The following is a 14,770-nucleotide window of genomic DNA, read 5'->3' as shown; positions in this document are numbered from 1 at the left end:
GAATATTGTGGCGCTTACATATCAACATATATCTTGTGGCACGGAATTGGCGTCAACCACACAACAATTGGCCTTGGGGGACCCTAGGTTTCACTAAGTTTTAGGATTTTACCTTCCCCGGTTTGTCCTAGCGCTCCAATCCAAGCTCCAAGCATTGTCCAAGCTTCCTTGAATGCTCCAAGCTGCTGTCCAAGACTTTCCCAAGGAAGAAGACCGCTGTCCAAGACTTTCCGGAGGTCGCCGTCACTATCCAAGCCGCTCCGGAGGAGGAATTTGCTGTCCAAACTGCTCCGGACAGCAATTTGCACCGTTTGGATGCTCCCGGAAGTCGTTGCTTGCTGTCCAAATGTTCCAAACAGCAGTTTTTAATGTTCGAAGGTTTCAATCTGCTGTTTGGAAGCTTTCCTTGCTGTTCAAGCTGCTCCAAATACTATCCTTATTGTTTGGAGATTTCCAACAGCTCCTACGACCGCTACAAACTCGCCAATGTTGGTATTCATGCTGACTGGAAGAGGAACATCTTTGAGTTTGCTGTCACGATATCCCCAAGTACTGTCTTTGCTGCTTGGAGTTCACCGGAGAGGAGATATGAGGAAAAGTAAACTTTCTCAAGTGAATGTTGGTTGAGATTTGAGAAAGACAGCAAATGACAGCCCCTTTCCTCTCTGTTCGGCTCAAATGCACGCTAGAAGAATGTCGTTTCTTCTTAGATTCTGTCAGCTTCTCCTTCTACCTCGTTCTGGGTTGAAGAACACAAGCAGCGGTATGGAGAAGTCCTCCGATCCCGTTAGGGCCGAATGTTAGGGCTAGAGAGCGCCGGACTTGGCCCTTTTTTTTTTCTCCCGCTTCGGACGCACGCAAAGGGGCGAAATGTCCCTCTCCCTCTCTCCCGTGCTCTGTCTGGGACGGACGAAGAAACAGAGAGCCGAAAGGCTCTCTCCCGTGCTCTGTCTGGGACGGAATGGACACGGCGCAAGCAAGGGGAGCCGAACTCCCTTCTCCGCTCTGTCTGGGACGGAACCACACGCAGAGAGCCGAGAGGCTCTCTCCGTCTCCCTCTCTCGCTCTGGTCGGGACGGAAAAACAGAGCCGAATACGGCTCCCCACTGCTTCTCCCGCTCTTGTTTCGGGACGGGTTCGGACGGACAGCACGAGGGAGCAGGTCCACCGCCTATAATACCCAATCCGGCTTCCTCGTTGCTTGAAACGAGGTGAAATGTGCTTGAGTACATTGGACCCAAATTTTGGGTGAGATTTGAGAGAATATCTCAGCCATAAGTTTGGATTTCTGGTTTGGGAAGTTGATTGAGCCCAAATCAATCAATTGGGGCTGAAATTGGCTCCGAATTGGGCTCGACCCGAATCGATTTGAGTCGATTTGGGTCCGATTTTGTTCGATTGAGTCAATTTTGCGAAATTGAACTCCGATTGATGCCGGATAGCGTCGAATTGGGTTTTAATTGATTTGATTTAATTTTAATTTAATTAAATTGATTTAATTTAATTAAATTGGAGTTTAATTTGAGTCGATTTTGTCTCGACGTCGATCGATCGAGTCGATCGGGCGCGATCGAGCCTAGTCGGGCTCGATCGGGGTCGAGTCGGTGCGAAAATATTCGTCAACAATGTTAATGCAAAAGCAATCAAAATATGAGTGTTTTTAAATCAGGAACACACCGCAGTATAATTTTAAAAGAGCAAGTGCATTGCCTTGAGAATTGTTCATTTCCTTTAGAAGCATGTCGTTACCCCAAGAAACTAGTAGTCTCAAGAAGCGTGCAACAGCTTCATGAAGCATACTATTTTTCTCAAGAAGTATGCTATTATTTTGAGAAGTGCATAGTTGTGTCGAAAGCATCCAATTATTGCAAAAGCGCGCAATTATTTTAAAACTAAGAAAATTAGGTAAATAATGTGTATTAAAAGGTATGAGAATATGATATGCAGATGCTCCGAAATACAGGCGTGTGCATTGCAGAGGTACATCGAAAAGTGCACAGGCCCATTGAAAAGCATATGAATGCTATTTAGATGCATCGAAATGTGTGCAATGCATTATGTACGTGCAAAATGAGCATGCAAATTCATCGAAAAGCGTTAATAAGCAGCATACAAATGCATCATAAGCATGCAAGCACATTGCGTGAGCTCACTAAGAAGTGGTGAAAAGCGTTAATATGCACCCTGCAAATGCATCATAAGCATGCAAGCACATTGCATGAGCTTACTAAGAAGTGCTCAAATATGTTGAATGCATGCGATCTTATTGTGCAAAGGCATTGTGTGAGTGTGTCAAAAAGTATGCACACTATTTAAAAAGAAAATAAGAATACCGGCATATGCTTCGACGAAGGTGCTACACGTGCAAAAGTAATGTCTGAGAATGATGCATATGATTAAAAGTGGTTAAATTAAAGTCTATTTTTAAATTTAAATTACTTGCCTGTGCTCTTATCAGTACATCAAATTTTTAAACCTAAGATTTAAGAATACTGTACTGGTTAAAGTAAATGTACACTTACATTTCAAGTCTAACCTCATCCTTGAAAGGATTGGAGTTGACAAAATTTGAATTAATGAATGAATATACAACCCTTAACTCCATAAATTTATTTAGTTTTATATTCATATTAGGCCTTTGATTCCTTTTACAAAGGAAATTCATTACAAAATATGAACTCTTGAGTTAACGCTTATATGAAAACTCACAAAGTCGATATTTGAACTTGATCCTCTGTTGGCTTGTAAGATAAGATTTATATAATAAAATAAAATTATTTAATTTTTTTATGATTGTCTTGTTGAAAGTAAATTGCAATTGGAGTGTTTTATTTTCCAAAATATAAAAAATAATTTTTTTTTGTTGCAAACATAGAATACCTAAAGTGACTTAAAGGTCATCTAGATGATTACTGCATTGATAGAAAATCTCAATCATATGAGATTACATAATTTTCAAAATGCACTCAATTCTAAAAAAGTAATCATTGGGGCTTAAATTACAATAAAATTCAAAATTCAATATATATTAAATATAAAATATTCAAGTGAAATCTACTCCTAATAATTGAAAGCAAAATTCATTCACCCTATGCAATTATTTGTCGAGGGCGATAAATTTAAGAATAACCTTAGCTCACAAAGAGCCAATACTTTGTCGAGAATATCACTCATATTCATTCTCATATTATCTCCAGTCAATAAGGATGTGACATGTGTCTTGTAATCATTGATTTTGCCATAAAATGACGCCACAAATAAATTTGTATGATATGAGCTCTGTGATTAGGTGGTTTTGCTACAAAGACAACAATAAATTACAGTCATGGTCAGAGTCCATATACTCTCAAATGACTAAAAACCCTTGAGTAATGAATCCTAGAGTGTACTTAATAGGACAAAAAGACCTCTGCTGGCTAAGGTCAACTTTAATTTCCCCCCTTAAGCAAATACTTATCCTATGTCTATAAGGTACCCTTAGACAAAACAACTTGTAGTTACCGATAAGGATCCTTTGGTCTGATTGGATCTACTACCTCCTCTGACTTAGACTAGGTTCACAACAATCTGGGATGATGGAACAATGAAATATTGATCGGGTTCATCATCATTTCCTCCACCATCCGTTTTAAGTGCAATGTGCTATATTTTTAAATCCAATACTAAATTTGTTGCTACTACTCACTCGGTGCTTAGGTATTTCTAATGATTTGTCTTAATCGAAAGTGCTCACCCATTACGGGAGAGGTAATTAACTGTAGGAGCTTGCGTCAATAGAAAACTTGAACTCATATAACAAAGTCTTAAGTGCAAGATGGTATATTTTAAATCTAATATCAAATTTGTTGCTACTACACACTCGTGCTTAGCGCATTTCTAATGACTAGTCTTAATCGAAAGTATTCTTCCGCCACCTGGAGAGTAATTAACTATAGGGTTGCGCCAATGAAATAAGGGTGAAATTTATGGATAGTGCATTTTCAAGCTAATCTGCCTTTTGAAAATTTGAACGAAAACTTTTGTTAAAATTCTTCCAATGTGGAGAGGCTGAGGTGAGAACTTTTAGAGTCCCACATATGCCTACTCTCTCTCTTCCTTGGGTTATGTACATGTCTTCCTCTCTCCTTTCACCTTAGTTTGTGTATCCTTTCATGTGACTTAATAGAGGGTAGTGTTACAACATATATGGAATAAGATTTGAGTTCTTAATATACTAGCACTGGCTCACACCCATTAGCTTAGGCCTTTGAGTCTGTAAGCTCCATTAAAAAGTGAATTGGGCTCAATTTGAGCCCCTTTGTTTCACCCTCCTAACAAGTAATATTAATGTGAATTGTTTCATTTGGATTAAATGCTTCATTTGATTTGTGTATCCTACTGGTCATGGTTGTGTGGCTGAATGTGCTCATTGTGCGTGACATGTTTTTGAAAAACTTTTGTTAGAGGGGAGTAATGGCCCAATATAGATAAATCTTGTATGAGAGAACAGATTGTTGATATCCATATGAGAGTGGAGAATAGTCCCATATAAAACATGAACTAAATTTTGTGTTTTCAAAATACCGGTAGTGGCCCATACCCATTAGCTTAGGTTATTAGGTTAGGTTTTGGGCTTAATGGAGGTCCATCTATTACTATATTGGCATTAATTTGGGCTCCAGGTGTTTCATCATTCTAACACAATATGCTCAAATTGCTTCATTAATCCTCTATCCATATCAAAATGTTGGAATATGATTTATTAGATGCCTTATTTGTCTTTATGTTGATTTTGGAGCTTTGATTCTCTTAAAACCCAACATTGAATCTCAATTATCTCATTGCAGTCAGACTCTTGAGGATTTGCTTTATTATAGCTTTGTTTTATGCTGTCTATTAATTGAACCAATTGTCTATACCTGATACAGTTTCTTTTAAATTCCTTTGCAGCTATATTTTTAGCTGTTTCAGCTGCAAGACCTCGGGCAGATGTGGCATACTGCATTCATGCTCTTGCTAGGCGCCTTTTGAAGACGCACAATTGGGCTGTATGTAGATAACTATTCTTTTGGTTCTGTTTTGTCTGCATATTTGTTTATTATATTTTTATTGAGGATCTTGTCATATTGCAATTTGCTGAAATTTTTGTACAAGTTAAAAAATGTGCCTTTTAAAAGTAGTAAAATGCGTTTCTAGCCATAGTTTCCTTTGAGTTGGTAAACTCTCAGAAGACTTTAAGAATGCAATTCATGCTATTATCGAGTCAACACACCTTATTAGTTCTGCCGTTTTTTGTTTACCGTTTTATGTTTACTGCTTAAATCTCCTTCATTTTATATACCTTAAAGTTTCTTATACACCAAATATGGATCCTTAACAGTCCTTTCCTCCCTGGATTTCAATGTCCCTTGTTTTTAGAGTTTATATGGTGTTCTCACGAATCATTTCTCCGTAGATTTGGTAAATCATCAATTCAAAAGAAATCAGAGCAAGGAACAAGGTTTTGCATCTTTCAACTTCAACTTAAGACGCATTTTCAATTCCCTGTAGGCATTTTTTAAAAAAAGTACATGTGCATTACTTTAAAATAAAGGCAAAAAGTATTAAGGTAAGAAGTATACAATGAGTACAATCTGGTATAGTGCCTCTAAAAAGACCTCTCACAAGAAAATAAAACAAAAGAGAGTGAAGCACAATACAAACTAACTATGACAGCCCATGCATTACATTTAAAGAAGAAAGAAATAAAAAGCTGCTGCTTTGTTGCCAATGTAAGGCCACCAAAGTGCTTGCTGCAAGTCCCAAACATTCCATGTAAGCATTTGAAGCTGTAAAAAAGTATCAATCTCTCTTTGGATTATCCCAATCTATGGTGCTTTCCTGATTTGAGAATTTCTCCTTTTAAAACATATTCTACAGAACTTTGTGAACTGATGTATAGTGCAGTGAGAACATTTAGCGAAGTTTTTATAATTGCATGCTTCTATACCTAATTGAATGCTGAATATTCCTTTATTAGAATCTCGACCTTTTTTAGGCTCATGTAAAAGCTTTAGTTCTGAATCAGTCTTTTTGTGTTTTCTCACCCTGTTCAGGTTGCATTAAAGACTTTGATAGTTATACATCGTGCTTTGAGGGAGGTTGATCCTACCTTTCGTGAGGAACTTATCAATTATGGAAGAAGTAGAAGTCATATGCTAAACTTGTCTCATTTCAAGGACGATTCCAGTGCAAATGGTACTAGTGTTACATTTCTGCTCAAACGAGTTGGTCTAATTTTAGCCTTGTCTTTGACTAATGTTATTCTATTTGGTGCTCAGCATGGGACTACTCTGCATGGGTTCGAACATATGCTTTATATTTAGAGGAAAGGCTTGAATGTTTTCATGTGTTGAAGTATGATGTTGAGACAGATCCTCCGGTATAGTTTTTATTAACTGTTTTGTATTTCTTTTTTGATGTGGCCTTCGAAGGAGTTACCATTCTATTTTTTAGTTTGAGATGGCATTAGTCAAAGGTGTAGAGTGGATCTTTATGCCAGTCATTTTCTTTATGAATGTTTGTTTAAAATTCATCTTTTATACACTTGTTACAATAAAACTTTGGTGTGATTTATCTCAGAAGTCTCATAAGGGAGATGCCAACTTCCAATGGTTCTACTACTTTATCGGGCCTCATTGTTGGTTTTAGCTAAAACTAGTTAGGATGAATCAATTAATGTGTCACAACTTGTTTTTTAACGAAGGGTTGTGAAAACTTGTTTTTTACTCGGAAAAAAAATTCATATACAAACTATATAAACAAAACATATTAGAGTAAACAAAGAAAGAGAAATTAAGATTTTATTTTATTATCATAAATCAAAATGAGAGTACATCAACAAAGAAGTAACAACACCAAATGAAAAGGAAACTGAAAGTAACAAATACAGAAATAAAACAACTTAAATCCAGGGAATAAAAATAAATTACTATAAAAAAATCTTTAAATACAAAATGATATCTTACTGTTGATAAGTCAGCTCTTGTGGTGATGGTCCACCAAGCAGTTTGGCAGAGCCTTTTGTGATAAATTTAAAAACGAGTTTGATTAATCAAATACAGCAAGTGAGCTTTTTATGAGCAATTGAAAAACGAGTGAGTTTGATAAATCAAATCCAATAAGTGACTTTATCCATTAATGCATAAACGGTAAGACACAAGCATGCGACATGAACGACAAAGAGGACATGAATAGTTTAATAAAACAGGTAATCAGTGTCATCCTTCAATAACATTTTGATGAGATTGTAATGCATGAATGAAACATGCTGTCTTAAGAAAATTTCTGAATTGGTGATGCTCATGTTTAGCGAGCATAATAACTACAATGAATGCAATTTCTAAGCTAAGATATTTATATGTAATTTTATTATGTATCATCATACCTCATAGAATATGATTCATCATTTCTTTGTTTAATTAACTATAATAACATAGCGGGGAAAAAGGTCTCAGTGTTGACTGACAATTTTTATTTTATTTATATTTTTTGAGCAAATTCTATTACGGATTGTTTGATTGCAAGTATTCAGGATATTGGTGTATTTCAACTGTGTATATTAGATACTATGCATTTTGATTTCTTAATTTTGTTTCATTAATTGTTAAATAAAATGAAAAAAAAAAATCTTTTTTTTTTTTTTTTTTTTTTTTTTTATTTTGTTGGGTGTAAATGGAAATCAATTATAGGATGTGGACCGTGGACGTATGTTGGCAACGATAATAGAGAATCAGGTATGGGGTCACTATGAGCGTCTCAGACCTAGGTGTATGTGTGGGATCGCTATCAAGGTAGCACATGCAGGTTTTTATGGAGCCCCAATGCAGTTGTGCGCCAAAGGTGCGGTTCGCACGGTCATGTTGCGGGGACAGGGCTTCAGATTTTTGATGGGGTTGTAGTCTACGTTCAATTTTCTTCATTAGATGGGGTATACCAAATTTGTCCGATTTAGGCGAATATGAAATACAACAAAAGTAGCCTAATGAGGAGATTCCAAATTCTTCCAAATATTATTTTCCATTTATTTTACTTCCTATAAACACCTAAGGTTTTATAATCATTGTTTATTCTAAACTCCTGATACATCCAAACAACAGCCCATCAATTTACATATGATTCATTTGTGTTTTTTGTGAAGTTACAATATCTTAGATCTGTGTTATTTTGGATATTCTTCTTCTCTTTCTAATGGCAAAGGCTTGATAATTTTTTCATTGCAACACTTTGAAATGTAGTAGACCTTTTCTCGTCTTTGCTATTTTAAAGATGTCCTAAAGATAGTAATTTTTACAGAGAACTCGGGATCTTGATACTGTTGAGTTGCTTGTGCAATTACCTGCGCTGCAGCAACTCTTATTTCGCCTCATTAACTGCCAGGTATGTTAACAGCGATTCATGAAGTCTGTTTAACTTTGTTTTTTTCTTAAGAATATCTGTAACAAGCAAAATGGTTAGAGAAGACGTTCAAATGTTACTTGTCTATTTTTCTTGAAAATTTGTGCAGCCACAAGGAGCAGCTGTCTACAACTTTGTAATTCAGCTGGCACTGTCAATGGTAATAGAATAATTTATAAGCTATTATTCTATATCTTATACCGTAAAAATATTTATATTCTGACGTGAGTTTTTTAGGTTTTTGCTGAGAGTAAAAATATCTATAATGCCATTAGCAATGGTACAAGCAATATGATTGACAAGGTTTTGTTTTGTTTTTTTATTTTGGTTACAAGCACTGATACATGCAATATCATTTTATTTTATTTATTTTTATATTGACCCCTACGAAATTGCTGATATTATGACAGTTCTTTGAGATGCAACGCCCTGATGCTCTCAAGGCGCTTGAAATATATCGAAGAGTGGGTCAACAGGTATGTTGCTTTTTTTTCCCTTTTTTCTCATGTTTGATGGATTTTATTTATTCATTTATCTTTTTGACCTTTTTTATTGTTGGAATATTCAAAATGTTATTGGGCCTTTACAAGTTTTTGTATATGAAATTTATTTCAATTCCGAAAACATATTCTATATAGATGATGCTAACATCATGTATGTTGTTCAGAATTCAAAATAATACTCCTTTACAACAAGTTTGGAAAGAACATGTTCTACTAAGAATAAAAAATCCTTTTAGTGGATGTATAATTGCAAAAAAAATTATTTGATTTACATATGAAACTAAATGTAGAAATAACTATAATAGATAAGTAAATGAAATTAGTATGAGTATTAGGAAGGAGAAAGGCCTAACTTTTCATGAATAAAAGTTGTTCACAATGATTTTTGAAGAGTAGGTGTAACTCTTTGGACAATCTCAAGCAACAATCAATGGATAATAAGGATTCATAAGGTCAAATTCCAAATAATTGAGATAAGGCTAACGATGATGATGATGATGCTTTGTATAGTATACCTTATATTAAGCTATCCTTTAATTACGTAGTAATTTGCAGGCTGAGAGATTGTCAGAATTTTATGAAGTGTCCAAAAGCATTGATATTGGATGTGGAGAAAAAAATATTAAAATCGAACAGGTTTTCTTATAGCATCTAAACTTTTTTACTTCACATTACCATTTTTTCAATATTTTGGGTGTTCATATTCAAGTTCTTATATTATTTTGCAGCCACCTGCGTCGTTTCTCACTGCTATGGAGGAGTATGTTAGAGAAGCTCCACGAGCTTCAACTGTTAGGAAGGTGGCAATTTTTTCTTTTGGTGCATTATTGAACTATCTAGATTGACTCTCAGTGCTAATATACGCTATTACTGGAAATATTATCTAGTGAAGCATTACCTTTGCGTTTAAGTTTGTGGTTTTATAACATTTTCTATACAAACAGTTGAATTTCTTGATTTAGCATTCTCTCTACCTTGGTTGAGTGCATTTCTTTTAGTAAACATTCATCACTTTGGGGAAAATATACTTGCAAATCAAACAGGTAGAAGAGAAAGCATCTCCAAAAGTTATTTTGGCCATTGAAGATAAGAAAGCTCCTGAAGAGCAGGATGCCCCTCCTCCATCTCCACCTCCTCCTAAACCAGAACCAGAAAAGGTTGCAGCTGCCCCAATAGTGTCTGAGGAACCTGATCTGCTGGTATATCCATTTGAGATCGGCAAAATTGCAATAAAATATACATAGATTTATTTACTCAACCTGACAACCTCCACTTGTGCCTCAGGGTTTACATGATACCAACCCAGATGCATCTGAATTGGATGCTAAAAATGCCTTGGCTCTCGCAATTGTTCCCGTTGGTAAATACTTCTCTTTTCTTATCCTCTATTTTCTCTAGAAGCTGACATATTCTTCCTGGTAAACTGTTTCACTATTTGAGAAATGTTGCAGACAATCCATCAACAACTACTACATCTATTGGTGTTTCATCAAGTAATGGAACCACGGGGTGGGAGCTGGCACTTGTTACCACTCCTAGCTCTAATGATACTACTGCAGCTTCAAGCAAACTGGTAGGTGCTAAACTATGATCTATAACATTCCAAGAAATTAAACCCAACTCTTAGAATAATTATTCTGTGTGGCACCGGATGCAGCTAAAGTCCGGAGCCCAATGAAAATGCATCACGTCATCTGGTACAGAGCTACAGTACCGAGCCTCGATACTCAGTACCGAGTAACGTGGCGCATTTTCATTAGGCTCTGGACAGCGTTCGGCATCCGCACAGAATAATTACTCCAACTCTTACCCACACCTCAAATTTCTGTCCTCCCTTTTTGATGTTTATTATTGTGCAATATTAAAATCAGGCTGGAGGACTGGATAAGCTCACATTGGACAGTTTATACGATGATGCAATCAGAAGAGCTAACCAGCCAACAAGCTACTACAATCCATGGGACCAAACCCCCATGATGCAACAGACAGTCATGGCTTATGACCCATTCTACCCATCTAACACAGTTGCTGCGCCCCTTTCTGTCCAAATGGCAGCCATGGCTCAACAACAACAGTCATTCTTGCTACAGCAGCAGCAACAGCAGATGATGCTTATGATGGGTCAGCAACAGCTCCACCCGCTAAACCCGAACCCATTGGGAAATCCATATGCTGCAGTAGGTCAACAGCCCTATGGCTTGGGAATGCCTCTTCAATCATCCAACGCTTATACCAGCCTCATCTAAGGCTTCGTTTGGACGACTTTCTCGCTGTTTCTTGAAGCAGCTTTTGAGTACAAAAAATTTAATTTTTGTACTAGAAAGCTGCTTTAAGAAGCATCACGAAAGCCATCCCAAACGAAGCCTAAATGAAGCCAGAAAACCTGCTGCTTTTGATTTTGGGAAGAAAAAAAATATGTTCTTGAGAGTACATTGTATTAATATATTCAGTGAGGGGAGGGTAGCGTTATATGGCTTAATTCTTTATTCAGAATGTATGTAATCTTGAATGTTTCTCTTGTGCAGAAAAACAGTTGATTTTGTGTTAATTAAGAGAGAGAGAGATGACTTGTAATAAATAGATGATTGTTTTGTAAGCATAAATTCTTCGTTCTACGAGTGCTGAAGGAAAGTTGGGTTCAGCTTTGTCCAATGGACTGCTGCATAACACTGAGCTTTAGAGTAAAATCTTATGTGCTTGTTGTTAAGTCTTCAGTCACATTAGAAGCTTAAGGAAATGTCTATGTAAAAGATAGGTGGTTGACGTTCACTTATAGATTTAAACTTTTGGGTCTAACTAACACATGTGATGTTGTATCTAAGAGATTACAAAAGTTGGTTTTAATATTTAGTGCGGCATATTTTTTTCACTGCCCAAGATATTGTAAATCATGTTTGTGTGGTGATTTGTGTTCAATTATTCAAGTAGCATGTGTGCAGGTGGTGCTAAAATTCACCCTTTTCACTACAATTCTTAATGAGGACATAGGGAATGTATGACCCGAGTGCATTAGAGTGCTGAAATCCAAGGACTTATATATTGGTTGCACTTAGAGAGAAATATTAGGGAGAGGAGCTCTTTATTTACACCAAAATTTTCTAATTTAAAGCCTAATTTTGTTAGTTTTGTGTGAAATCAACTTGTGTTGATCAATCTAGTTGTATTGTTTCTACATATTTCAATTAAATCTATAGAGTTTGATGGGGTTTGCAGGGGGTTGCTTGATTTTGGGTGGTTTGCACATGAATTTTTTCTATACAATCGTACAACATTGCGACACTGTGTACGCGAGCTCTGTTGTGCTATGTAGTTTGCTTGGAGACAGATAGAAAGTGGAGCACTGTGCTGCTCCAAATGCTGGTGCTTTTAGGGGGTGTTGTAATGCTTCAGACTTTAGCACTGCGGTGTTGTCAAGCAGACATGAGACTCTCTAGCAAACATATTACAGAGAGTTGGATGACACTCCAAATTACATTGCTATTGTTAAAATTTACATCTTGCTAGAAAATCTAAAGCTAAAAAAAATATATACAGTAGCCACTATCGACTGTAAAAAATATATATAAATAAGAGAACTTAAATGAAATCAAAACTTACATTACTTCTAAGCCTCAATCTGTATGATCCTTACCTTTACTTGAAATCATGTAAAAATTATATAATGAGCTTATGAAGTCTAGTAAGTAACTAAAATTTATCACTGCCTTCAATACAAGATAAAAGATTCAATATATTTGCTCTAGTTCTAATCAATATTAATCAATAAGCTATTAATATGAATGATAAATATTATATACAATTAATATTATTCAATAGTAAAATTAATATTATCAGTAAAACAAGAGTATCTCACTAAGCAAAAGGTGTCTATCAATTTATAACAAAATTAGTATAATATCAATACATTTATAACAAAGTCGTATTGCACCAAACATTAATTATCCATCAGTTATGTTTGTGTTGATTGTTTTATTATATGCTTCTATTAATCATTATGTCATATATATATATCTATCAATATGCTATATCAATCAATCTATCAATTAGTGTAATGCACTATTATATAAATAAAATCATAAATACAATTATAAAGAGCAATAGAGGACATCCAGCTTTAATCTTGTGTTTCCTTCAATCTGTAATCTATCATATATATTTATTTGGCAGTCTCGTCTTATCTATTATTTATGTATATTATTTATTTATTTTCACATATGACTTTCAATAATTATTTAAAAGTCATCACCCCCTATCTATTGGTGTAATTTAGTTAATCGGTTAAATGCTATAACTAAGATCAAAATACCAACATTTTATTTAAACAAAAGCCCATCGACATGCTCTCTTGTATAAGATATTATATTTTAAGAGCCCAGCCGTATTAATTATAGTGTTAACAGTCAGCCTTTCATATTTATATGCAAATGTTATATTTTTCTGTGAAATACAAAGTCAATATCAGGTATGAAATGTATTATTACATAAGATGCAGTGAAATCTACCAAATTTATATACTATACATTTACTTCGAAAAATCATAGCTTTCAATTTACCAGGTAAAATTGAATAATACCATAGTCAAAATGCTCTAGAGGATCATATTTACATGTTAGAAGTTTGTTAAAAATCAAGATATCATAATTTTTATAAGTTTTGATCAAATAAAAATTCATGAAACATAAAATACATAAAATTATAAAATCAGATATAAGAAAATGATAATTTACAATGATATGAATAAATTTCACCACTAGTCAGACAAGCAAAATCGATTTTATGACCTCCAAACCTAAGTTTTCCCTCTACTCTCCCTCTCTTTTCTCCTTTTTTTTTTTTTTTTTTTTTTTTTTTTTTTTTTTTTTTTTTTTTTTTTTTTCATTTTCTACTTTCTGTTAAACGAAATGAATGGGAAATGGTGTTTATAATAAATTATGTAAGTCACTACGGGAAAACACGCGATTACTGCCGGACTTTCCGGCGGATCATTTTGCGCCGGTAACAAACGGCGCATGCTGCGACGGAAAACCTACGGCGGATTTACCGGCGCCAACGACGCCGGAAAGGTTCCGGCGATATTGGCGCCGGTCTATGCGTCGGAATAAACCAATTTCTCACTATTTACGTCGCACTTTAAGGCGGAAAATCACCGGCGCTATTACCGGCGGATATTGCGCCGGGCTATTTAAACTCAACGAAACAAAACCGGCGAATGTTGCGCCGGAAAAATCTCCGGCGTCGGATCCGCCTGAAAATCCGCCGCCGAAAGCCCTATTTTCCGAAACTGAGCCCCTCTGGCCCGTCACTTCTTTCCTTCCGTTCTCTCACCTCGCCCGTAGATCGTTGTCGCCCTCCGTCGCTCGCCCGTAGATCGCCATCGCCGGCGGTCAGAGGAGTTTGCCGACGAGTCTCATAGCTTTTGTGGTCGCTTCACCGCCGACGGTCGTTCATCTTCGCCGACGGAAGGTTTGCTTTTTCGTTTCTTTTGACGAATTTTTTTCCTATTTCAGTTGGATTACATAGATTAGGTTTAAGAACATATCTTTTTTGCTTTAGCCATGAATTTCTTTTTTGCTTTAGCCATGGATGTTCTAACCATACATTTGCAAGAGAATGTACCCTATTGTATGCTTTTTGCTTTAGCCATGGATGTTCTTACCATACATTTGCAAGAGGATGCACCCTATTGTATGCTTTTGCTGATGATATTCTTCTTGCTGATAAGAGTAGAGATGAAGTTAAGATAAACTTGAACAATGGAGGTCAACATTAGATATTAAATATTCGTTTGGTAATGAATTTTAAATATTTTTTAAAATTGTTCTTTAATTTGTATTAATAAAATTCTCTTAATT

The 14,770-nt window shown here is 35.7% G+C and overlaps 1 protein-coding gene across 3 annotated transcripts in view; it reads left to right on the top strand.

The window, feature by feature from the left end:
- LOC110091979 (putative clathrin assembly protein At5g35200) overlaps positions 1 to 11,570 on the top strand; it is a 41,564-nt gene extending 29,994 nt beyond the window's left edge. For all 3 annotated transcript variants that reach the window (XM_020816317.2, XM_020816309.2, XM_020816325.2), the window contains exons 4-16: positions 4,930 to 5,027; positions 6,075 to 6,216; positions 6,300 to 6,400; positions 8,314 to 8,397; positions 8,525 to 8,575; positions 8,653 to 8,718; positions 8,826 to 8,891; positions 9,474 to 9,554; positions 9,647 to 9,718; positions 9,962 to 10,117; positions 10,203 to 10,278; positions 10,370 to 10,491; positions 10,790 to 11,570. In XM_020816317.2, the coding sequence (XP_020671976.1) occupies positions 4,930 to 5,027; positions 6,075 to 6,216; positions 6,300 to 6,400; positions 8,314 to 8,397; positions 8,525 to 8,575; positions 8,653 to 8,718; positions 8,826 to 8,891; positions 9,474 to 9,554; positions 9,647 to 9,718; positions 9,962 to 10,117; positions 10,203 to 10,278; positions 10,370 to 10,491; positions 10,790 to 11,164 (1,490 nt within the window). In that variant the 3' untranslated portion in view covers positions 11,165 to 11,570. The remainder of the gene's footprint in view (positions 1 to 4,929; positions 5,028 to 6,074; positions 6,217 to 6,299; positions 6,401 to 8,313; positions 8,398 to 8,524; positions 8,576 to 8,652; positions 8,719 to 8,825; positions 8,892 to 9,473; positions 9,555 to 9,646; positions 9,719 to 9,961; positions 10,118 to 10,202; positions 10,279 to 10,369; positions 10,492 to 10,789) is intronic.
- The last annotated feature ends 3,200 nt before the right edge of the window (positions 11,571 to 14,770 follow it).

This window comes from Dendrobium catenatum, unplaced genomic scaffold (assembly GCF_001605985.2).
Source record: "Dendrobium catenatum unplaced genomic scaffold, ASM160598v2 fragScaff_scaffold_431, whole genome shotgun sequence".
Classification (NCBI taxonomy): domain Eukaryota; kingdom Viridiplantae; phylum Streptophyta; class Magnoliopsida; order Asparagales; family Orchidaceae; genus Dendrobium; species Dendrobium catenatum.
Note: the sequence above shows the minus strand (reverse complement) of the source record. Positions and strands in the feature narration are given on the sequence as shown.